Source organism: Lampris incognitus, chromosome 7 (assembly GCF_029633865.1).
Source record: "Lampris incognitus isolate fLamInc1 chromosome 7, fLamInc1.hap2, whole genome shotgun sequence".
Classification (NCBI taxonomy): Eukaryota; Metazoa; Chordata; class Actinopteri; order Lampriformes; family Lampridae; genus Lampris; species Lampris incognitus.
This window is the reverse complement of record NC_079217.1, coordinates 62,908,456-62,933,722: the sequence shown is the minus strand read 5'-3', so window position 1 is coordinate 62,933,722 and position 25,267 is coordinate 62,908,456. Positions and strand designations below refer to the sequence as shown.

Sequence of the window (25,267 nt, the reverse complement as noted above, 5' to 3'; positions counted from 1 at the left end):
TTTCTTTCTTTTAATATATTTGATGTTGATGTCTTATGTATATAAACACAAGATCTTAAAAGTTGACCAGTTCTCTACGTGGTAAGCTGACTGGTGTATTTTGTGTTGAAATGTGCATTTCTCTGTATAATGTCTTGAAATATATCTTTGTATAATGTGTTGAAATGTGCATTTCTCTGTATAATGTGTTGTAATGTGTTCAATAAATGTGTCCACAAAGTTATTAAACTGGACATCCAAAAAGGTCATAATGACCGTCTTGGTTGTTTTAGTGTTAAGATGGTATAACGGCATTTACGGATAGAGACAGCATTGCCTCTGCGGTGATGACTTGTGACTGAGATGTGCAAAGACTAAACCGAGTTTTACGGAGTTTAAATTAAGTTTTAACAATTTCTGGAAAATACTTGATAGTCCATGAGGTATTTGTGCTTTCCGATTTGAAGTTATTCTGATATGGCGCCCAGTGAGGTAAATCAAATAATAAGGTTGGTAAACTATGACCACTTACCAATATGGGCAACATTAAAGAAAGTTGAATTGGCTCATCTGGACACAACGTTTATTGAGAGAAACGTTTCATCACTCATCCAAGTGACCTCTTCAGTCTCAACTGACTGCAGGTATCCCCACCCTCATAAACAATACCGTGGTATAACGACCAGTTTCATATGCAAATTACCCGGATCATCAACTAGAGTTTCAACAGCCATGTATACTATTCACAGAGGATTGGGGAATGTTTGCAATCACAGCATTGTAAAATGGCAACAGATGTACTCTTAGCCCCCCCCCCCCCCCCAGTTCAGGGATGGTCGTTCCCTCTTCCCTCGTCGTTATACCACTGTATTGTTTATAAGGGTGGGGTACCTGCAGTCACTGTATTGTTTATAAGGGTGGGGTACCTGCAGTCAGTTGAGACTGAAGAGGTCACTTACATGTATGGAGTCAAGAGATGCTATGTCAGCCAATCAAAAAGGTGGATTGAGGTGCGTTTACCCTGTACCTGTCTCTGACGGTAACCCAACCGTGCATTACTTAAAACAGGTTTAAATGTCGCGTTTAACTACACAGACGGGCTCGGACGGCAGTATAACCTTTCAACATGTAGGTTTTAAATGAACGCTCACAGTTCACATTCGGCATGGGAACTCACGACTTCCTCGCCGCTCCCTTGGAAACCCAACATAGTTTCCCCATTACTTAGCTTAGAGTGCCTCCTTATGGCCAGTAATAACAATAATGGACTACATATGTATAGGGCTTTTCGAGACACCCAAAGTGCTTCACATTGAAGGCGGTAACTCACTTCAACCACCACCACCACCACGGCAGCCATTTTGCGCCAGAACGCTCACCACACATCAGCTTGAGGTGGAGAGGGAGGAATCCATCCATTATCCACTGAGCCAATTACATGGGGGCATGATTAGGTGGCCAGATGGAGAGAGCCAGGTTGGGAATTCTGCCAGGACACCAGGGAACCCCCTACTCTTTGTGATAAGTGCCATGGGATCTTTAATGACCACAGTGAGTCAGGACCTCGGGGTAACGTCTCATCCGAAGGCCGGCATCTCCTACAGCACAGTGTCCCCATCACTGCACTGGGGCATTGAGATTTGATAGTTATTTTCATTTATATATATATATTTTATTAGGAACAGAGGGAAGACTGCCCCCTACTGGCCCACCAACACCACTTCTGGCAGCAACTCAGTTTTCCCAGTTGGCCTCCCATCCATTACCGTGAACAGTTAATGATACACCTCATAAACCAAAGACAAGAACTCAAAAGCAGGAATTTGTTGCTTTTTGTGTTAAAGAGTCTCTGGCAAACAACAAAAAGGCACCCGCCCCCAAACTTAAAAAAAATTTCCTTTGTCAAATTAAGGCTTTGCACAGACAATGTATTTGACTAGTTGTAATGCTGCCTTGCAAAAAAAACAAGGGAAATGACGCAACATTATAAAATGAGAGATCAGGAGCACCAAAGAACTTCTCATCCTGATTTTCACCTTATCTAAAACAGCCTTTGACTCAGCTGGTTAGCTCACCTGGTATGGAGGTTCCCAGGGCCACAAACACCACGGCCGTCACAGTATCCCGGAGCCCCACGGTGCAGCCGAAATGAGACGCCAGGTCCCCTATGATGGCGGTGAGGAGGCCGATGGCGGTGATGGAGACACAGAAGCAGGCCCAGCCATTCCAGTACTCAGTGGGCGGCACGCAGGCGAACAGAACTTTCCAGAAGACGGTCAGGAAGTGCATGACGTAGTCGTAGCAAGACGGAAGATGCTCCTCACGGCCCTCCTCGTCATCATCTCCGTCACCTAAGGAGACAGAGGGAAAACAGAGAGAGAAAGTATGAGGGAAGGAAAGAAAAAAAGGATAACGGGGAGGGACGTAGAAAGAGAGAGTGACAGTTTTTGAAAATGAGGATTAGAATGAGTGGACATATGTCAATCTCTTTCAGTGACACTGACGCAAAGCTATTTAAAATCTTGGTATCATCTTTGACCAGAATATGTCTTTTGATCACCATACTCTTCTGGGTAAATACTGCTACACGCAGTCGCCATCTTTTTTCCTCTTCTTTTTGTGATCTTCCTGTGTGCTCTTGAACCGAGGACTGAATTTCATTATATACATAGCCTCAGAAAGTTAAGAGTATTGACAGCGTTATGCATAATCAGAATCTCGTCTGTGAGCTTACGAGACGAGGGTCTGTCGAGTTCGAAGTATTTGGAACTCTGATTGGTTTTTTGAAGTACCAGGTAGCGTTTGGAAGATTGTGATGGCGAGCCCAGCCCAGTGAGACTGTGGACGATCACGGAGCGGTAGCCTACCGTAGGAGCTGTCCCAGGAAACGTTTTTCCATCCAGCCCACGGTCATCTCCTCTGGTTATCCAAAGCTTTTACTGTTGCTTTTCGCAACATTGCAAAAATAAGATCCTCTCTCACACGCCCTGCTGCTGAGATACTGATCCATGCCTTCATCTCCTCCCGCCTTGATTACTGCAACTCACTCCTCCATGGTATCAGTGCTAGCTCTATCAAGAGACTCTAATTGGTCCAGAATGTTTCCGCCTGACTTTTAACTTTCACCAAATCCTGGCACCACATCACCCCAGTCCTAAAAGACCTCCACTGGCTACCCATCTCCCACCGGATCAACTACAAACTCCTGGTTCTTACTTATAAAGCCCTTCACAAACTGGCTCCCCATACCTCACCAATCTCCTCTCCCCCTACCAACCCTCTCGGTCCCTCAGATCCATCCCAGCCTCCCTTCTCTCTACCCCCAGGTCCAACCTCCGCGGCTTTGGTGACCGAGCCTTCTCCAGAGCAGCTCCCAGGCTCTGGAACTCACTACCCCAAATCATTAGAGACTCAGAATCCCTCCCACTCTTCCAATCCCATCTCAAGACACACCTTTTCTCCATTGCCTTCTCGTGCCCCCCTGTCCGTTCATACACCCCTGGTCTGGGGCAGGCTGGGGACTGAGCGCTTGACCTGCATCTGTGATTTATGATGTTTGTTTTTCTTTCCCTTTATATCTGTCTAAGTCGGAGAGTACTGCTGGCGTCATCTGTGGCTGCCGCTTCTCCCTCTCGTAGCCCCCCTTCCCATCCACCCCTGTATGTCTGTATTATGTTCATCTGTCGTCTTGTTTCACTCCATTTATTGTAAAGCGACTTTGAGTACTAGAAAAGCGCTATATAAGATTGATTTATTATTATATTACTAAACTTGTCCAATCCTGTTTTCTTCAGCTAAGAAATATTGCAAAAATCAGAAATGTTTTGTCTTTTACTTAGCTCGCTGCCACCGCGACCCTACCCTGGAGAAGTGGCTGAAGATAAATTTTGTCTTTTAAGGATATTGAAATATTAATTCACACTTTCATTTTCTCCCGTCTAGATTACTGTAACTCCCTCTACTCTGGCCTCAACCAAACTACAGTAAATCACCTTCAGTTGGTGCAGAATGCAGCTGCTGGACTAATTAGAACTAGCCGGGGGTCCCATATTACCCCTATTCTTGCATCCCTCCATTGGCTTCCCCTAAAAGTCAGAATAATCTATCTCTCTAAGACCTTACTGATTAGATTTAAAGCACTACACGATCTTGCCCACAGTTACATTACTGATCTTCTCATTGATCATTCCACTTCCCAACCACTCCGATCCTCAAACCTCGCTCTTCTAATTTTTACTTTTAATTTTTACCCAATTTGCTCTCGGGGATGAATTAAGTATTTTGATTCTGATTATCCATCCCTCATGCCAACTGCAAAACAAAAGGTGATCACACATTTGTAATTTTAGCCCTGAGCCTCTGGAATAATCTCCCACAGTCCATTAGTGTTGCTGAATCTTTGGACTGTTTTAAGGGGCTCCTTTTCAGGCAAGCCTTTTTATAGACCCCCACCCCTGAATTCTGTTTTGTTTTGTCTGTTACTCCCTATGCCATGTCTTATATTCATTCAATTTATGTATTTATTTGTATTTTGTGTATTGAGTGTAAAGCACGTTGTAACTTTGTGTTTTTAAAAGTGCTATACAAATACAATTTTGCTTGCTTGCTATTCAACAACCTACAAAGTTCTGAAACTGAAAAAAACATTATGCTAAGACAGCAGGTTTTTATATACATATGGAATATAAATATCGGTCTATAATCACTCTGAAAGAAAAAGACAGTATTACTGTTTCATTCCATATATGAATGTAACGTACACTGTTGGGCACTGGAGTGAAGTAATTGTAATACATCTTCACCACCGCTAGGAGGAGAGCTTACATTACAAATCTTGAACTACCTAGTGGAGCGCCCATTATCATCACGTCTGCCTTCCATTAATAAGGAAATAGTTGACGATCACACACATCTGGTTAATTCAGACAACTTGCGTGTGTGCGCCATCATGTTTCAGTGAGTGTGAGTGAGTGGGTTCCTTCCGCCCTGACAGCAAACAAAACTTATTCAATAATTCATTGCTCGTCTTTTGCCGAGCACAAATGAGTTCCCACATTTCAAATGCTTGTTAAACTCCCACAAGCAAAGCCTGCCGCAGCAATCTGTAAAGCTCCTTCCAACACAGCCTGGATGTAAACACCCTGGACGTAAACAGCCTGGACGTAAACTCCCTGGACGTAAACTCCCTGGACGTAAACTCCCTGGACGTAAACACCCTGGACGTAAACAGCCTGGACGTAAACTCCCTGGACGTAAACAGCCTGGACGTAAACAGCCTGGATGTAAACTCCCTGGACGTAAACAGCCTGGACGTAAACAGCCTGGACGTAAACTCCCTGGACGTAAACAGCCTGGACGTAAACTCCCTGGACGTAAACAGCCTGGACGTAAACAGCCTGGATGTAAACACCCTGGACGTAAACAGCCTGGACGTAAACAGCCTGGACGTAAACTCCCTGGACGTAAACAGCCTGGACGTAAACACCCTGGACGTAAACAGCCTGGACGTAAACTCCCTGGACGTAAACTCCCTGGACGTAAACTCCCTGGACATAAACTCCCTGGACGTAAACAGCCTGGACGTAAACAGCCTAGACGTAAACTCCCTGGACGTAAACGCCCTGGACGTAAACAGCCTGGACGTAAACAGCCTGGACGTAAACTCCCTGGACGTAAACTCCCTGGACGTAAACGCCCTGGACGTAAACAGCCTGGATGTAAACTCCCTGGACGTAAACGCCCGGGACGTAAACACCCTGGACGTAAACGCCCTGGACGTAAACTCCCTGGACGTAAACAGCCTGGACGTAAACTCCCTGGACGTAAACAGCCTGGACGTAAACTCCCTGGACGTAAACAGCCTGGAAGTAAACAGCCTGGACATAAACACCCTTGCAGCGACTCGGAAAGTTGCTGCTATTGTCTCAAAAGCCGCACAAACTTGAAGCTCAGGAAGCTCTGGTGGTTTGTTACTTATCACTTTTTTTTGGAGGGGGGGATTTTTCTCCCCAACTGTACCTGGCCAATCACCCTGCTTTCCCAATTACCCCACTCTTCCGAGCCGTCCCGGTCTCTGCTCCACCCCCCTCTGCCGATCCGGGGAGGGCTGCAGACTACCACATGCCTCCTCCCATACATGTGGAGTTGCCAGCCGCTTCCTTTCACCTGACAGTGAGGAGTTTCACCAGGGGGACGTAGCACGTGGGAGGATCATCTTTCAGATGCCCCCCCCCCCACTCCCATTCATACCTATGGGCTAGCTAAATCTTGGGTTTCTCGTGGCATTTAAAGTCACCCTTTCACTCGCCGACTCTTGGGTGTAGTATTTGGTGTAATATCAGTCTAGATAACTTGGGCAGCACCATCATTAGAGGTGCAGCAGCAGGTGGAGACTTTACTTACATAATTAGCTCCTCACCGGCTCAAAATCACTTCTGGTTTTGTAGAAAGGATTCATTTTAAGGGGTGCTTTTTTAAAGGGGGGGGGTTCTTTTTTAAAGTATGTCAGGTAAGTAAGGTCATCAGCTGATAAAATGACACCAGACTGACTTCCTGATATTAGTAATAAATAAATAACGTAATAGATAAATAAATAAATATTAGGTTCTGGAACAATCCGGCCAGTCAGGCCAAGACCTTCCTTTGAAGGACGGTGATAATAAAACACTGTCTTCACAAAACTGGATACATTCTCCTGGTGAGACTCCTCACTGTCAGGTGAAAAGAAGCGGCTGGCGACTCCACATGTATCGGAGGAGGCGTGCGGTGGTCTGGATCGGCAGAGGGGGGTGGAGCAGCGACCGGGACGGCTCAGAAGAGTGGGGTTATTGGCCAAGTACAAGTACAAGTACAGAAGTAAAACAAATCAGGTGACCGAGGTTTTCTATCCTGCGGCGTTATTGAGAACAGTCGTTAAGAACAACGGCGTGTGTGTCATCAGTGTTTGTTGGTGATGATATGATGTTATAACACACCGGCATGTCATTTACTCAACACACACACACACACACTGCTCACCTGCGCTGACGGTGACAGCCTCCACAAACTGTTCCCTCCAGGAGTGGGTCCCGATAACCAGCGCCAGATTGGTCTTCTTAATGAGCTTGTCAACTGTGCTCTGCCGGCCACATGCAACACAAACAGCAGTTTGTCAGTTAGCTAGTTAGCTAGTTAGCCTGCGGCAGACACTGGGTCATAAGCGTCGCCACAACCTTTCTGGACGTAGTTCAGAGGTTCTACACACAGCATCAACGCAGCATACAGATAAAACCAGAATAAGGATCCCGTATAGGGGTGTACAACACTTCTTCTTTTCCCCCTCCCCGACTGTATCCAACTACCCCGCTCTCCCGAGCCGTCCCGGTCGTTGCTGCACCCCCTCTGCCACAGGCCTCCTCCCATACATGTGGAGTCGCCAGCCGCTTCTTTTCACCTGACAGTGAGGAGTTTCACCGGGGTGACGTAGCATGTGGGAGGATCACGCTAGTCCCCCCCAGTCCCCCCTGAACAGGCGCCCCGGCCGACCAGAGGAGGCGCTACTGCAGCGACCAGGTCACATACCCACATCCGGCTTCCCACCCGCAGACACGGCCAGTTGTGTCTGCAGGGACGCCCGACCAAGCCGGAGGTAACACGGGGATTCGAACCGGCGAGCCCCGTGTTGGTATAAATGTCGATAGCTACAATGCAAAACATGCTGATGTGTCCAAATGTACCAAAATATTCCTCTGTGTAACATCTGGATGTATTAACCCATATGAAGGGAGGAAGGGTAGAACTCTCTTCTTCTTTGGTTGGGGTGTAGCTTGAGGCAAGTGGGGGGAAAAAGCATTTACACCGAAATCGTGTATTGCTCGATCGCCGGCGAGCCAAATCTCAGCACGTCGTCTCTTTCTGCTTCGATATTATCCGTGAACACATTTACACTGGTTACTAGGAGCCGCCCTAGCTTGTAGCGCCGCTAGCGGGTGATTCACCCTGTGTGCCTGCAGCGCCTCGCGTCTCTAGCATTTATTAGCTCCATCACGTCGGCTCAGTTCTGCAAAGAAAAACGTGTTATCCCAAACTCGGAAGGCTGACAATCGCTTCAAAATATGATTTTCATACACTCGGTTTTAATCTTGCATTGCATAGACCCATGTGGACAAGCAGACCACACAAATCACATGCATGTGCACACACACCGACACACACAAATACACAATCAAATCAATTGTATTTGTATAGCCCAGTATCACAAATTACAAATTTGCCTCAGTGGGCTAAACAGCAACACAATCAGCCTGCAGTCCTGCAATCAGCAACACAACCAGCCTAACAGCAACACAACCAGACTAACAGCAACACAACCAGCCTAACAGCAACACAATCAGCCTGCAGTCCTGCAATCAGCAACACAACCAGCCTAACAGCAACACAACCAGCCTAACAGCAACACAATCAGCCTGCAGTCCTGCAATCAGCAACACAACCAGCCTAACAGCAACACAACCAGCCTGCAGTCCTGCAATCAGCAACACAACCAGCCTAACAGCAACACAATCAGCCTAACAGCAACACAACCAGCCTAACAGCAACACAATCAGCCTGCAGTCCTGCAATCAGCAACAGCAACACAACCAGCCTAACAGCAACACAACCAGCCTGCAGTCCTGCAATCAGCAACACAACCAGCCTAACAGCAACACAACCAGCCTAACAGCAACACAGCCAGCCTAACAGCAACACAATCAGCCTGCAGTCCTGCAATCAGCAACACAACCAGCCTAACAGCAACACAACCAGCCTAACAGCAACACAATCAGCCTAACAGCAACACAACCAGCCTAACAGCAACACAATCAGCCTGCAGTCCTGCAATAAGCAACAGCAACACAACCAGCCTAACAGCAACACAACCAGCCTAACAGCAACACAACCAGCCTGCATCCTGCAACCAGCCTAACAGCAACACAACCAGCCTGCAGTCCTGCAATCAGCCTACAGTCTACATGTCTGGAGGGGGGGGGGGGTGTCTACATCCAAATCAATCCATTGATGTAACGCTCATCATTTGGTGCTTTGTTTAATGATGGATAAACACCCCAACTGCCGCTACAGAAGCTCGAGTAAGTGTTGGCATGGGCCGAGGCCGGTCAACTGAGAGAGTCGGGTCACATGGCACATTTAAATGCCCTGCTCATCAAACCATCCAGACTCCTCATAAACTGCGGATGAGGACATTGCCATTAATAGAGACAATTCCCATTAACACAGAGAGGCCCGGCCGTACAATAAGGGCGAGGAGTCCGGGCGGCTTTGTAATTACCATCCAACACCTCTCACTGCTCTGCGAGGTAGACACCAGGAAAATATGCCACTCAACATAACAGACACCAGAACCTTGTCTTTATCTGTTCAGCATCAGAACCCTGTCTTTATCTATTCAGCATCAGAACCCTGTCTTTATTTGCTCAGCATCAGAACCCTGTCTTTATCTAGTCAGCATCAGAACCCTGTCTTTATTTACTCAGCATCAGAACCCTGTCTTTATCTATTCAGCATCAGAACCCTGTCTTTATCTATTCAGCATCAGAACCCTGTCTTTATTTACTCAGCATCAGAACCCTGTCTTTATCTATTCAGCATCAGAACCCTGTCTTTACCCAGCATCAGAACCCTGTCTTTACTCAGCATCAGAACCCTGTCTTTATTTACTCAGCATCCCTTATTTGCACCTCAATATTTTGCTTTACCTTGAGTTACTGTTAAGCATGTGGATGATGGCTCGATGTAAAGACATACCATCATATCACCACTGTGTGCCCATAAGGCCTCAATGATACAAGAGAGAAGAAGAAAAATAAAACATCAACAAGTGTGCTCCAGGAGGTAAAAATGACAGTTTGCCATTTACATTTACAGTATAATTCCTGAGGGAATCCCAACACCGGGACAAAAGGGACACCTCGGGTTTTCAAAGAGCCCGTCTGACTGAGGGTGAACTAGGAATCCCTACAGTGCGTCGGCTCGGGCGTTGCTCACTGGTTAGCAAAGCCAGTGCAACACACTGAACCGGTTCCTTGCCTCCCACAGCTCCTTCTAAATTGTTTGCGCGATAGTAAAATGTTGGGGACTGGAAATTACTGCAATTTTTCCACCCAATCACAACCCTCCATACAGGTATGGTCACGGCGAGGCGCTCACATCTGATAAAGCTTTGCTGCGTCCTGCCATTTGTGTTTCCATACGCTGTACAAATGGGGCCCTTCGGTCAAATGACATTTGACCTGTCATGTATTAAAACAAAGCGACGATCATTCTAAATTGCGTTACTTCCCTCGAGCTGGTCCACCGTCGATGCAAATCAAAAGAGACGAGGCTAATGACGCCTAAACGATGGGTCAGTAGACTTGTAATCAAATAGAGGACAAGGCTATTGAGTTCAACTGGAAAGAATGTAAGGTTGCAGGATAGGAACGCTGGATGAGTGCCTCTCATCGTTCTGTTCGTCTGGTAGGGAGTTGTTTGTCCAATTAGCACTCATGTCATGTCTCTCTCTCTCATGTCATGTCTCTCTCTCTCTCTGTAGGATTGATCTCATCTCATCTTCAGCCGCTTCTCCGGGGTCGGATCACGGTGGCAGCAAGCTAAGTAGGGCACTCCAGGCGTCCCTCTCCCCAGCACCGCCCTCCAGCTCCTCCTGGGGGATCCCAAGGCGTTCCCAGGCCAGATTGGACATGTAGTCCCTCCAGCGAGTTCTGGGTCTACACCGGGGTCTCCTCCCAGTTGGCCGTGCCCGGTAAACCTCCAAAGGAAGGCGCCCAGGAGGCATCCTGATCAGATGCCCGAACCACCTCAACTGGCTCCTTTTGATGCGAAGGAGCAGCGGCTCTACTCCGAGCTCCCTCCTGGATGTCCGAAGAAATGAGTAATTTTATAAACAACAAAATGTATGTGACAGGTGACGTTTTTTCTTTCTTAAAATGGTGAGGCATTTGTTTTCCAGCCTGTTCCAACGTTGTAAACAGGGCCTTAAAGGCACAATCTGTAATTCCACTGTAAACTAAAGGGTTGCCCCACCACCACATTCAGAACAGCTATCACTTCAAATTGATTGACAGGTCTCTCAACACTAAGACTAGTGTTTCCTGTGGAACAAGCGGGTTGCCGTGGGGGCAATGTGAACCGGTGGGGGAAGTGTGTCCTGTGGAATGAATCCCCCCCCCCAACCCCACAGCAAATCTCTTGGTAACATGCTGTAATAGAGCTGTTTTAGGCCATCTAGCATGACTGTTAAGCATAATGTTCATTTCAGTCGCTTTAAGTGAATGAATTCAACAATATCATCTGACTATTTTCAACACTTTCTTGTTCTGGATTACTCATCCAAAGTGTTAATGTCCTAGGTCAGTCACTGCAGGTGTTCATAAGTTTATTTTCCCAAACTGTATTTTGCAGTGACATATAAGTGCCACAAGATGGCAGTGATATCTATATTTGAAGTCATCATCATTGGCGGTCACTCGGGGTCGAGTATGACGGTCCTCCCTCTGGGTCCTCAGGTGGTTGTAGAGGTCCATCCTAGGGGCGTATAATGGGAGGATGCCTGCGTGTGACAGCTTTTTTGCATTTTCTCCCCCTTTTCTCCCTAATTGTACCTGGCCAATTACCCCACTCTTCCGAGCCGTCCCGGTCTCTGCTCCGGGGAGGGCTGCAGACTACCACAGGCCTCCTCCCATACATGTGGAGTCGCCAGCCCCTTCTTTTCACCTGACAGTGAGGAGTTTCACCAGGGGGACGTAGCGCGTGGGAGGATCACAGTTCCTCCTCCCCTCTGAATAGGTGCTCCAACCGACCAGAGGAGGCGCTAGTGCAGCGACCAGGACACAGCCACACATCCGGCTTCCCACCCGCAGACACGGCCAATTATGTCTGTAGGGACACCCGACCAAGCCGAAGGTAACATTGGGATTCGAACCGCCTTCCCCGTGTTGGTAGGCAACGGAATAGACCACGATGCTACCCGGACGCCCCGTGTGACAGCTCTTTACATGGAGAGGCTGAAGCGCCTGTAGCCACTACATGGTCCTTGGCAGGGGGGTAGCCAGAGTCCAATGGCATGGAGAACCAAGACGACTGGGGACCACCCTCTGTCGCAGCCTTCATCCACCTTCACTGCCGTTGTGACCTGGAGACACCTTCCGTCAGTTTCACCGTTGAGGTCTTTGTTAGATTGCGCGTCGTCTGGAACCTCCCCCTTGACCTGTCCGCCCTGGGTAACCCTACCAGGAGCCAAGATCCGGATGGCATAGCTGTTGGAATCAATCAAGCTTCTCCACCACGGCAAGGTGGCGGTCCAGGAGTACAAGTACAAGTACATTTGAAATACCGTCGGGTCACGCAAGGCGGATAGGTCAAGTAGTAGCTTGAGTAGCTAGTAGTAACAAGTAGTAGTCTGAAATACTGTATGGGAACCAGGGCGGCATGGTGGCGCAGTGGTTAGCGCAGTCGCCTCACAGCAAGAAGGTCCTGGGTTTGAGCCTCAGAGTAGTCCAACCTTGGTGGGGTCGTCCCAGGTCGTCCTCTGTGTGGAGTTTGCATGTTTTCCCCGTGTCTGTGTGGGTTTCCTCCGGGTGCTCTGGTTTCCTCCCACAGTCCAAAGACATGTAGGTCAGGTGAATCAGCCAGACTAAATTGTGCCTAGGTGTGAATATGTGTGTGTGTGTGCGTGTGTGTGGGGGGGCCCTGTGATGGCCTGGCGGCCTGTCCAGGGTGTCTCCCCGCCTGCCGCCCAATGACTGCTGGGATAGGCTCCAGCATCCCCGCAACCCTGACAGAGCAGGATAAGCGCTTTGGATAATGGACGTATGGGAACCATGCAACTCACTGAATTTTCCACAACGCATTCCTGCAGATGTTTCACAACAAAAGCCTCGTCAGGAAATAAAGAGATTCTGTCCAATGAAACTTCAAAGGGCTTTCAATTTGAAAGGGAATACAGGATGTATTGAGTTTGTATTGAGAGCATAAAGCTGTAACTTATTGGTTTTTCATTTATTTTATGACTTTATTGATCCCCGTGGAGGAATTTTCCCTCTGCATTCAAGCCATCCTAGCTGTGGAGCTAGGAGCAGCGGGCAGCTGCCGTGCAGCACCCGGGGACCAACTCCAGTTCGTCTCGCCACGCCTCGGTCAGGGGCACAGACAGGAGTATAAACCCTAACATGCACGTCTTTTTGATGGTGGGGGAAACCGGAGCACCCGGAGAAAACCCACCACAGACATGGGGAGAACATGTGAACTCCACACAGAAAGGACCTGGGATGACCCCCCCCAAGGTTGGACAACCCCGGAGTTCGAACCTAGGGACCTTCTTGCTGTGAGGCGACAGCGCTAACCACTGCGCCACCGTGCCATTATGATGGGTAATATTACTGTAAATTCTCTAATTCTCCAATTATTTGTCATTGACAGCAATACCAACATTTTATTTAACAAGCTAGTTAGCACACTGACCTAACTGCAGTCACGTTAATTTAGGCTAAACAATTTTATCTGTCTTGATATTTTGCACATAGTTAGCTAACTTAGTTAGCTAAATGCCTGCACTGTTTACCTTGGCTGCTCTTCTTTTCCTCGGAAAGTATCTGAGGAAACTCATTTTCTTACAAATTGTGCAGTTAACTTGTAAAATGAACCTACTGGATTTTGTAATATGTGCGTGGGGGATGTAACAAATGTGTTGCACAGCAACAACAGCCATATATGTAGGAAGTGGATCAGCTGGCTGATCGCGGAATACTACTTTGTTTGTGTTTTTATTTTATTTTTTAAACTGTGGCGGCAGTAAAACTGGACTTACAATGGACAGACACTACATCTGACTTTCCCATGTGTTCAAATGCTGTAAAAGGTTTGTTTACATTGGTAATGGATTGGAGTAAAACAGGCTGATATTTTCAGTTGGGAATAACTAAAAATTCAAGGGAATTTTGGGCAAGAAGTTACAGGGTGATCCTTTAAATACCATAATTCAAATATTTAAAGTGTTGGTGGAGCTGGACGATCACGACTGTTAATATTTGTCTTAAAAGTGTTGTTTTCCACTAAGATTAATGAAGAAACATTATAAAAATATCAGCATATTTATTTATTGTAAACTATAATATTTTGTGTTGGCTTTATCCAATAAACCGATCCAACCCAGTATGTAATATTAAACAGAACAGTTTTTGTCATGTTTCATGAATTTCAGGCTTTTATGAGAACATTAAGTTTCGTCACCATCTGGTGTTTGTCACCTACTTAAAATCTCTTTCATCACCTTAAAAATAATAAGAGGTTGATGTGAAAACGGGCTTTTCTCATCTTTCCTGAAAAATTCAAGTTTTACACAACAGTCATGCTGGGTTGTTTTTGGTAAGACGACCGGGACTAGTTAACAATTATACTTCGGAGTCCTTTTATTCCACACAAGTCGACGGGTGTTGGGAAACTGAGTTAATAAAGTGAACCCGGCGTGTCCCTCCCTCAGTGACCCAGATGAAGGTACATATAGTTCAGTTCACCAACAGTCTGCCACGCATGAGGGGCAGGTGGTATGTGTACTTGAATAGGAATACATCTTGTTCTTGTTTTCCTGTGAAGTTGTCGAGTGTTTAAAGTTGTTGAAGTGTGTTGAGGGTGTAAAGATAGGGTGTGTTGTACATTACATTGAATGCAATATGACTGTAGAACCCTCTGGGGCTGAACGGTGATTCAGGGCAATAAAATAAAATCTGACTTGACTTCAGCTGCCCAGCTATTTAAGCAACTATTGAGAATAGAAATGAGATCAAACTATAGTCAACTGTCATCCCCGTGGTGTGATTATGCATTTGTTTTCTGTGACGGTCAAAATGACATCAAGTGCAATTAAGATATTCAAAGCGCTTGATTTTCATGTGGTTTAACTTTTAAGGACTGGCTCGATGCATCCCTTGCTGTAGAAACCCAGGAATAGGACACAGGAAATATGCATGTGTGAGTTTAAATCCTGCACGTCCCGAGCCGGCAGTGATATAGCAAGTGACCCTCACGGATTTTCAATAATTCAAAACCCATTTTACAACTTCTAAGAGGGATGGTACCTCCGTTTGGTAGTGTAGGAAAGGGTATGATGGTGGGTTGCATAACAGAGCCGGTAAAAACACAGTGCAGAAGAGCTCTGCTGGGCTTAGCTGGGCTAAAAAAGGATGTGAAAACAGTCACTCCTGTGTAAATGGGTGTATACGCCGCATGTGGAAGGCATGCTCTTGTTGATCAATACTTGCTGAAGTGGGAGGACATCTTAAGGGTTACAGTAATAATAATATTAAAACTAAAAATAGTGACAATAATGATGACATTATTTTCATTGTTAAGTTCAAGATCATTATTGAGTTCTTAAAGGCCAGGATGTGCACAAGGCCAGGCTAAAGTTGCCCGAGGGACAGCCTATTTGCCCTCTTTGGCTGATCTGCCTCCTGGAGGGAAAAAAAACAATTGTTTTATTTTGGTTGTGGCTACACAAATAGGAGTAGCCATAATTGCTAAAGTTAGATCAAATCATATCACCATATCATCCAAAATTGTAATACTTTTTGATAGGCACGCCTCTGTGGGACACAGAGATGGGGGGCGGCTCAGAGCTGTAAAAAAAAAAGAGGACACAAAGCCATGTCCTATGCCCCCTGTCACATGACACTGTAGCATCCAAACTGGGAATTGTTGATGCTGTGTGAGGGCTTGGGATGAATCTTTTGAAATTGTGGAAATAGTTAAGGATGAATGATACCACCAGTGGGATTCCCTGTGAATAAAAATCTCTACATATACTGTCGAACAATGTGCAGCTTTTCACGTTTGCATCATGTTGCACAATAATGCATTTTTTTGCCATCACATGAACCAATCTTAGCTAGCTAGCTAGCTAGCTAACATAGGCAGCAGGCTACATGCAAGATAACTCCTCAGTTACGACCGTTACATTAAGTGTGCGTTTTGTAGCGACACGAGGATCTGATGCTTTGACTGTTGAATCATGCTGGATTAGATATTGTTTACAGTCAATATGAAGCTACGTGTCGTGTGCGAACCAGATACCTTAAACTCATTTTCTCCAAATTTTATGTATGTCTGTTAAGTGTCTTTGTGGCAAACGTTTTGTTAAAGCGCTATAGAAATAAAATGGAATTGGATGGAAAAGAATGACAGCATTATGCTTGGCACTGTCTTTATATTATCGTCGCTGGAAATTTCAGACAGAAATGTTTATTACTGTAATCCAGACAATCTGTGGTATTCATGTATGGAGGTATGAGATACGAGTACAATAAAATACTTGGTTTTGGATGATACAGTGGAGTATATTAAATTTCCAATGACTTGAATTTGCAAAATCTACTTTTAAATCTTTGCTTTACATGAAATATAAATTAATTTTCAAAAATTTTTATTAGCCTTTATTTAACCAGGTTTGTCCAATTGAGATCAAAAAGCTCTTTTACAAGGGAGACCTGGCCAAGAATAGCTGCAACACAGAGTTTCAACAAAACATTAACAAAAAAGCACATGGATTTGAGTAACATTAACATGATCAGATAAAACATTTTCACACAGACAACCTGGACTCACCAGAGTTCACCACAGTTTTAAAATCGTTCAAGGTTACTATGTTTTGAAGTTTAAGTCTGTGGATTGTTCCAGTCAGCAGGTGCAGAAAACCTAGATGCTTCTTTCTTAGTTCAGTTTGGACTTGGGGAACAACAAAACGCAAAATGTCCCAAGGACAGAGATTGTAATTTCCAAATTTGAATTTTAAATTTAAAAGAGAAAATAAATGAGTAGGAATTTTGCCAAGAATGGCTTTGTAAATAAAAACATACAAATGACTGATATCAACTCATAATCATCTGAGTTCAAAGAGTATGCTTGAAATTTGAATATTGTGGTTTTCATTTTTTGGTTATAAAAAGGTTTCCTCAAAGTTTGAATGCTTTACATAGCTTCTGCTGTCTATAACAATTAATTAAATGAAGGACCATTGTGTAATGTTGAACTGGTGTGGTCACCATACAGGTACACATCTTTTACAGTCAAACTGATAGATGGCAGTGTTAACCTCGACATCAAAATCTAGTTTACAAGAAACGATATCTGCAAGAATGTGTTAACTTAGACCAACAGTGTGCAGTTTTTTTTTAAAAAATTTAACTAATCTTAAAAATTTTAAACAATTTACAAGTTTAAAATTGATTTGTTGTAAATTAAACGACCATATTTTACACCATTCGGGTACACGTTGGTGTGTAACACCTAAAATCTGTTTGTGGGGGGGGGGTGTTGCCCTTTCTTTTAGCTTAGAGCAACAGCCCCTCAAAATGTCTGTGCACGTCCCTGCTTAAAGGTACAATCAGCAATTGAGTGACTTGCTCAGTTGTCTTCATTTCTCAAGCAAATTCAGTGTTGACCTGATGGTGAGATGTTTCACGTTTCTTGCCAGGGCAGCTGGGATTTCTCTGATCCCCTCCCTCTGGCAATGAAAACTACAAACAAGGTGTAGCAGCCGTTGTGGCTGGTGCGCCAGCGCATCTATAAACAATTCCCAGCCTTGTAAAAATGGACCCTGGTACTCAAACTATAGCACAGTCTGATGTATTACAAACTACCCATGTAGAATTGGTAGATTATCTGCCCAACAGAAGCATCACCACATCGTTGTCACATTCCAACCCTGTTTCCTAGTTGAGTAGGACTGTGTTTACCGCTGCATCGGTGTCTGTCCTACCAGGTCTTAAATTTCAACAGTGGTGTAAGGAGAGTGTCTCCAACCATGGTAAAGATGCCATTTAGTGTTATATAACCTCACCACATGGTGGAGATGGTGAGATAGTCACAAGAAGATAATAATTTAACTTCGATCTGATATTTGATGATGAAAGCACGTGTATTTGTCTCAACTCCAGTACTGTTACTGAAACTGATAAAGATGCAAAGTAGCCTATGAGCAGCATTATTCATATTCAACTATAATATTTCTATTAAACTCCAAGTTTCTAATCAATTTAAATGATTTGGTTGTGTATGTTCCCCCCCCCCCCCCCCAAATTGTATCCGGCCAATTACCCCACTCTTCTGAGCTGTCCCGGTTGATGCCCCACCCCCTCTGCCGATCCGGGGAGGGCTGCAGACTCCCACAGGTCTCCTCCGAGACACGAGGAGTCGCCAGCTGCTTCCTTTCACCTGACAGTGAGGAGTTTCGCCAGGGGGATGTAGAGCGTAGGGCAGTGTTTCTCAACCCAGTCCTCAAGGAACCCCTATCCTGCATGTTTTCTTTGCAACCCCTGAATAGGCACCTGTTTGTAGTTATTCAACCAATCAGCAACAAATTTTGTCAGATGTTGCACACCTTGCATAATTAAGTGCTGCGAGATGATTGGTCGAGTAAGTACAAGCAGGGCCACCTATGCAGGGTTACAATGAAAATCTGCAGGATAGGGGGTCCTTGAGGACTGGGTTGAGAAACACTGGCGTAGGGGGAATCACGCTACCCCCCCCCCAGTTCCCCCTCCCCTCCGAACAGGCACCCTGATCGACCAGAGGAGGCGCTAGTGCAGCGACCAGGATACTCACATCCGGCTTCCCACCCGCAGACGCAGCCAAGTGTGTCTGTGGGGACGCCCGACCAACCGGGGGTAACATGGGGATTCGATCTGGCGATCCCCGTGTTGGTAGGCAACGGACTAGACCGCTACGCTACCCGGACGCCCCCAGTTGCCTATGTTTTTTCTGCGATGTCAGCGTTTGCGTTCAAAAGCCTCTCGCCCGGTTTGAGCCTGTGTTGAAAAGGAGAATCTGTTCATCTGAGACCAAACACGACCAAACACAACAACGACCCACACAAACTCTCAGCCCACCTTGAACTCATAGGACTCCTCGATGACCACCTCCAGCCGGCTGTGCTCCCCAAGTATGGGCTTCCCCATCTCAGCTATTCTCCTGGCCTCCTCTTCCTCGGCACTCATCTGCCCCTCTGTAGCGTCTGGGGGGAGGGTGGAGGGTTGGGGGCACAGGATTAAAGCGACACAGAAGAGAAAGAGAGAAAAATTGAGAGAAAACAGCACAGAGAACGGGAGATGGTGGAAAGGTGTGTGGGATGAGCAAGTGTAGGAAGAGAAGAGGCCATGAACATTCGATAACCAAAGCTGAGACTTGGAGCAAATACATCATTAGTGGTTTTGCTTTATAAGAATATACTTTTTTTTTTTGCCTGTTCAAATATTCACCTAAACAGTTTCTATACTCGCTCGAGCCTGGAGCCTTTCCCAGCATGCACTGGGAGATGAAGACGGAAGACGTGTTGGACAGGGCATCGATCCAGTTAAGCTAGCTATGGGCATGGTCAACATCCCACGCGCTACGTCCCCCCTGGGGAAACTCCTCGCTGTCAGGTGAGGAGAAGCGGCTGGCGACTCCACATGTATGGGAGGAGGCATGTGGTAGCCTGCAGCCCTCCCCCGGATCGGCAGAGGGGGGTGGAGCAGCGACCGGGACGTGGCCGGGTACAACTGGGGAGACCTCCCCCCCCCCCCCCAAAAAAAGACTTCTGAGTCGAAGAAACGACAACTTAATTACCCAGACCGTGGAACAACAAGAAAAATGATTGAACCGTACAGTAAGCACATGCATATTTTAATATGCAAACAAAACAATGTCATATCTTGTAGTGTCTCGACTACATGAAACAAGCACACACACACACACACACACACACACACACACACACACACAGAGGATTTGTAAGTAAACAAATCCTCTGGTCTAACTGATGCAACCGACCCCAGCGGGGCCTCCTTTGGCATGGACGCATGGCATGCAGCGCTGCTTCTGCTCGGCTGTCGGGCTCACACAGCAGCGGTAACCACGCTGTGTCAAAAAGGCCCGGTATAAACACAAGTCACACCAGCCCATACCGCCCCTAGATATGAGAACCGCTGCTTTATTGATTAATGTAGCCAAGCAGTTGGAAATATCCCTGAAATTCTTCTATACAACACATTTTATAATATTGATTGTTATGGGAACAATGTTTAAGGTAATACATGGTTGTGTCATGTAGGCATAGAGCAGTGGTTCTCAACCTTTTTGGGGTCCTGGACCCCCTACGTATTTTTGGTCTACCCTGAGGTAGACCGCACATTTTGATGCGCATGATGCTGCACATCAAAATGTGCGGTTGTTGTGTGTTTGGCTGCACGAATCGCTGCTCTACCAACAGCGGACTGAAGCTTTACCCAATCCCGACGGGATCACGGCCATCTCAGAGCCACCGGAGGCGCCTCCCTGTGGCTGCAAGCCATCAAACGTATTGATGAGAACTGGACTGAGGACCCGATCCAGATGCTGGCGTGTGCAGCGTCCTTGTTCTCTCAGGTAAGTTATCGATCTACTCTGTGGTCTCACCGGCATGCCTGGTTCAGATGGAGACTAATATCTCCGTAACCGATAAGCAGCCTTAGAGCTGGTATTATCTGGCTAATGTGGTGTGTCTGGCCAGTTACAGGTGAGGCGTCACTGGACTCACAGAATCCTGGTTTTGGGCCCTCTGTACACAAAACAAAGTCAGAACCTCGAGGCAAAGGAGGAAAGGTCAGAATAATTAGGCCCAACACTTCCTAATGGTTTTAGAATGACTTTCCCCCTCTTTCATGTCATGCTATTCAGTGCACTTTGGAGCTTGCAGCTGCTGGCTTTGAGAAAATGGGGCTGTATTACAAATATTGACCGTCTTAAGGTTCAAGTGAAGATAGGGATGTCTAAGATAGGGTTTTTCTCCAGTTGGTGTTAAGCAAATCATAACCTAATATCTAATCGTAACCAAACAGTTAAGATAGGATCTGCAGGTTAGGAATGTCCTGTAATATGGTCTCTGATCAGTATTTCTGTTGATTAATTTAGCTTTTTATGTTAAGGTACCATAGATAAAGGAGACGAGATGAAAGGGTTTACACTCCACCCAATCAGCCTGCTGCTCCTTCTGAAACTCCAGGACAAGTCAGCAGCATGGATCACTGTCCTGGTAAGGAGATATTGTTGTTGCGCAATCAACCAATTTGTTGTGAGCTTGTGCCGGCATATCCTAACTGTTGGCTTTTCTGTTAAAGCTGAAGAGGACGTCCCAGTCCCATGGACAGAATATGAAGATCTGAACCTGAAGTACACTCAGCTTCAGAAGGACTATGTCAACCTGCAGCAGGAGTGTGAAAAACTATGGGCTGAAAATGAGAAGCTTAAAGAGGAGCTGCAAAACTCTGGGTCCACAGCCTGCAGTTCCCGGATGTCATCATTGGTCAACTCTGATGACAGGGCAACAAGAAGACAATTATTATGCTGAATTTTTTTTTCAACACGGTCGAACACCTTTTCTGCATCGAGAAGGGCAAGGATCTCCTGAGACCCTGGAGTGAATGAATAATATCTAATACCCATCTAATATTGAAGAAAGACGTTCTATTTTTGATAAAACCCCACTGATTGATGTGGATTAGCTTTGGTAGGATGGACTCGTCTCCAAGCCAGGACTTGAGCATCGGCCGGACACAGGCTTATGGGCCTGAAGCTGCCATAGTCAAGTGGATTTTTGTCCTTCTTCAGAATCAAAGAGATAGAGGCTTGACAGGGGTCTGTGGCAATATACAGGTTTTAAGGGATTCATTAAACATGTTAAGCATGGGTTTTGCCAGGATATTTAAAAAAAGTTTTAAAAATTCAATGGGGAACCCATCGGGTCCTGGGGACTTACCACTCTGCATAGACTTGATGGCCTGCTTTACCTCATCTAAGGAGAGAGGCTGATCATGTTGGGACTCAATTTCTTGGCTAATTGAGGGGATAGGCAGGTTGTTGAGGAATCCATCCAACAGAGACTGGTCTGCAGGTTATTCAGACCAGTGGTGCCGGCAGCTATAATTCTGTACGCACGGTGTGTACATTTTTTTATGATTTTGTTCGTTTTGGTTTTAACATTCTATACATTTGAAGGCCAATGATTGCTGTTAACATCGCTGGCTAATAGGGCACGGTGCGTACAGGATTACAGCTGCCGGCACCACTGATTCAGACTGATAAAGTTTAGTGTAAAAGTTTTTGAAACAGTTAACAGAGGTATTGGTGAGGACATCTTGCAAAGGGGATCTGATCTGGGGAATTAAATTGTGGGCATATCGTTGTCTTAGTAATAGAGCTAGAAGTTTGCTAGATTTATCTCCAAATTCCAAATGTGTTTGCTGAGTTTTGTGTAGCAATTGCCTGGTTAGTGAAGAGAAGTTTAAACTCAGTCTGCAAGAAAAGCCTTTTCTTATACAATTCTGGCTTAGGAGAAGTCGCTTATTGTTTGTCAAATTTGAGGATATCAGTAGATAATGTATATCTAGGCGGCTGGAGTTGCTTACTGACATGCAAATACAAGAAATGATCTGACCATGGGTAAATGCCTTCAATGACTCCCACATAGAACATGGTGACATACTGGAGTAGAATTGATTTCCAAAAACACGCTGGTCTGGTCAGAAAGAGAGTGAGTGTATTCCCCATTGGCAGCATGAGGGTATTCAATTTCCAGAGCTTTGATTCCTTGGCTTCTCTGAAAAACAAAGGCTTAATAATAATGGAGCCTGGTAGGATATAGTGATACTTTCATATGAACAGGCTTTTAGTTTAGACTAAAGTTTGTGGTCAATGAAGAAATAATCAATTCTCGAATACGAGTGATGGACTGCGGAAAAAAAGAAAAGAAAAGAGTATTGACGTGTAGTGGGCTAAGAAAAGTGCCATGTGTCTGAGATACCGAAATCAATGAGAAGTCTTGAATAGCTCTGGCAAGTGAGACAGCTGGGGACAGGTTTAGGGGTAGTACACTGTGTAAGACAGTTAAAGTACATTTTGAGAATGAGTTTATAGGAATTACGGTCAGGAAGAAGAGAAATAATTTTAGAAATTAACTGGTGGTCATCCCAGTTCAATGCATAAATATTAGCAAGAGTGACTTTGGTCGAGTATAATGGACCAGAAACGATCACATATCTCCCGAATGGGTCTTCTCGTACAGAGGATGGACTAAATTGGATATTATTATGGATATGGATTGCTACACCCCTGGCTTTACTCTGAAATTTGGAGTGAAATATCTGACTTGTCCAATTTCTATGAATTTGTTGGTAGTCAGACACTTTGTGATGTGTTTCTTGAAGAAAGACTATATCAACTTTAAGCTGATGATTATAGCTAAATACCTTATTGCGAATTAAGACCTTTGGTATTCCAGCTCAAGTTCACCACTCCTCCTCCAGTAGCACCCTCTATATTCACTGGATTTGCTGAGATATGGAAGGTGTTAAAAGTTGTGACTCATACCAGAGATAACAGACTAGTCCACAGTCAAAGAGATAAGATAGCTTAGGCTGTTTGGCATTTAAACGGGTAAAACACTGGCGATGAAACAAACGAATATAATCAAAAATGACAATAACAAAAGAAAGAGGTCAAAATGGGCCCCTCTCCTGGCAGGAAAAACTGTGTGCTGTCATCATTCTCAAGGGAACACCTATTCTCGAGAGAGTGCTGCGAACATAGCTAGAATAGTTTTAAGTATTGAAACATGAACTGATTCATAGTAAAAATTAACAAGCAATACATTTAAGATTACTTCAGTCATCAAATTGGCTTAGAGTCCTGTAACCACAATGGGTTGTCAAGCAATGTATGTAAGATTGAGCTGACAGTATGCAAGTTATTCACTCCCTACCTCCAGCACATTTCATCCAGTTATTGACAACCTGAGCTTGCATAACAGAAATGACCAAGATGGATGTGGAGAGTATTGGGTGCAGTGGCAGTCAAATAGGGATCATTCATAAGCTTACATTGTCCTTCAGTGGTTAGATAATGAGCATGATTTAGGTAAGCTTGGGGCAATAGGGGATAGTAGGTGTCAATGTTAGGAGGGAATACATTTGATGCATTCAACTCTTTTGGATAACCATGACCTGGATGAATGAGAACATTCACAGACATGTGATGCACACTGGGAGCAAAAAAAAAAAGAAAAAAAAGGAAGAAAGCTGAACTATAGTTGTTGGCAATTACCCCAATAGTAGTTATAATAGTGGTAAGACACAGGGGAAAAACACTCATTATCCAATATATAACAAGTACATGATACCCTTATATCTGTGGTAGACTGAATTAAGCGCATCAAATAAAAATTTCTTTGTAAATATGTCAGATCCCTGGCATCCTACAAATGCAATGTGAGGTAAGTGCCAGAGAGAGAAATAATAATGATAACAAACAGTTATACATGTCCTTCGAGTTTCAATAATAGAACAAATGGTGTAGAAGAAGGTAAATGAAAGAAATTATGACAGTAATAATAAAATAAGGATGGCAATATCTGGCACGTTCGCAGAATCATAGTCCATAAAACAATGGGTGTAAAGGTAATGATAGAAGAGTTCTAACTAAAAATGATACACCAGGCTGTAATGCCACAGATTCAGAAGACGGCGATAGGGTAACGTTATGGTGGTCACATATTCAAATCAGTTTAAGAGTTATTACCTCTTCTCGGTGACTTCAACATCCACACTGGCAAGCTAGATCCTCTTCTCTCTTTCCTCGCCTCCTTTGACCTTCACCTCTCACCCTCTTCCCCCTACCCACAAGGCCGGCAACTAGCTGGACCTTATCTTTACTAAACACTGTCCTATTTCCAATCTCTCTGTTACTCCCCTCCAGCTCTCTAACCACCTTTTCATGTCCTACATTCTCTCCCTCTTCTCCCCCCTCAGCCCCTCCCCCTACCCACATGATTTCCACCCGTAGGCACCTCCGCTCTCTCTCCGCCACTGATCTTTCTTCCTCTGTTACTGCTATCCTCCCTACACCTGAATCTTTCCCTCTCCTACCCCCTGACACTGCTACTGATCTTCTTCTCTCTACCCCCTCCTCTTCTCTGGACAGTCTCTGTCCCTCATCTACAGGCCTGCACGCCCAACTCCACCTGCCCCTTGGCTGTCCGACTCAGTACGTACTGACAGACGGAGCCTAAGGGTGGCAGAGCGCAAATGGAGAAAAGGCAAACTCCCAGGGGACCTTCTCAACTTCTAATCTCTTCTTTCCACTTTCTCCTCCTCCCTTTCTGCTGCTAAATCTGCCTTCTATCGCTCTAAAATCCTATCTTCTGCCTCTAATCCTAAGAAACTCTGAAACCTTCACTACACTTCCTCAA

At 45.3% G+C, this 25,267-nt stretch overlaps 1 protein-coding gene across 1 annotated transcript in view; it reads right to left on the bottom strand.

Moving 5' to 3' along the window:
- slc8a2b (solute carrier family 8 member 2b) overlaps positions 1 to 25,267 on the bottom strand; it is a 91,063-nt gene that overhangs the window by 3,538 nt on the left and 62,258 nt on the right. Inside the window, exons 11-13 of the mRNA XM_056282915.1 lie at positions 18,897 to 19,021; positions 6,997 to 7,096; positions 2,055 to 2,330 (exon numbers count right to left, since the gene is read on the bottom strand). Of these exons, the coding sequence (XP_056138890.1) occupies positions 2,055 to 2,330; positions 6,997 to 7,096; positions 18,897 to 19,021 (501 nt within the window). The remainder of the gene's footprint in view (positions 1 to 2,054; positions 2,331 to 6,996; positions 7,097 to 18,896; positions 19,022 to 25,267) is intronic.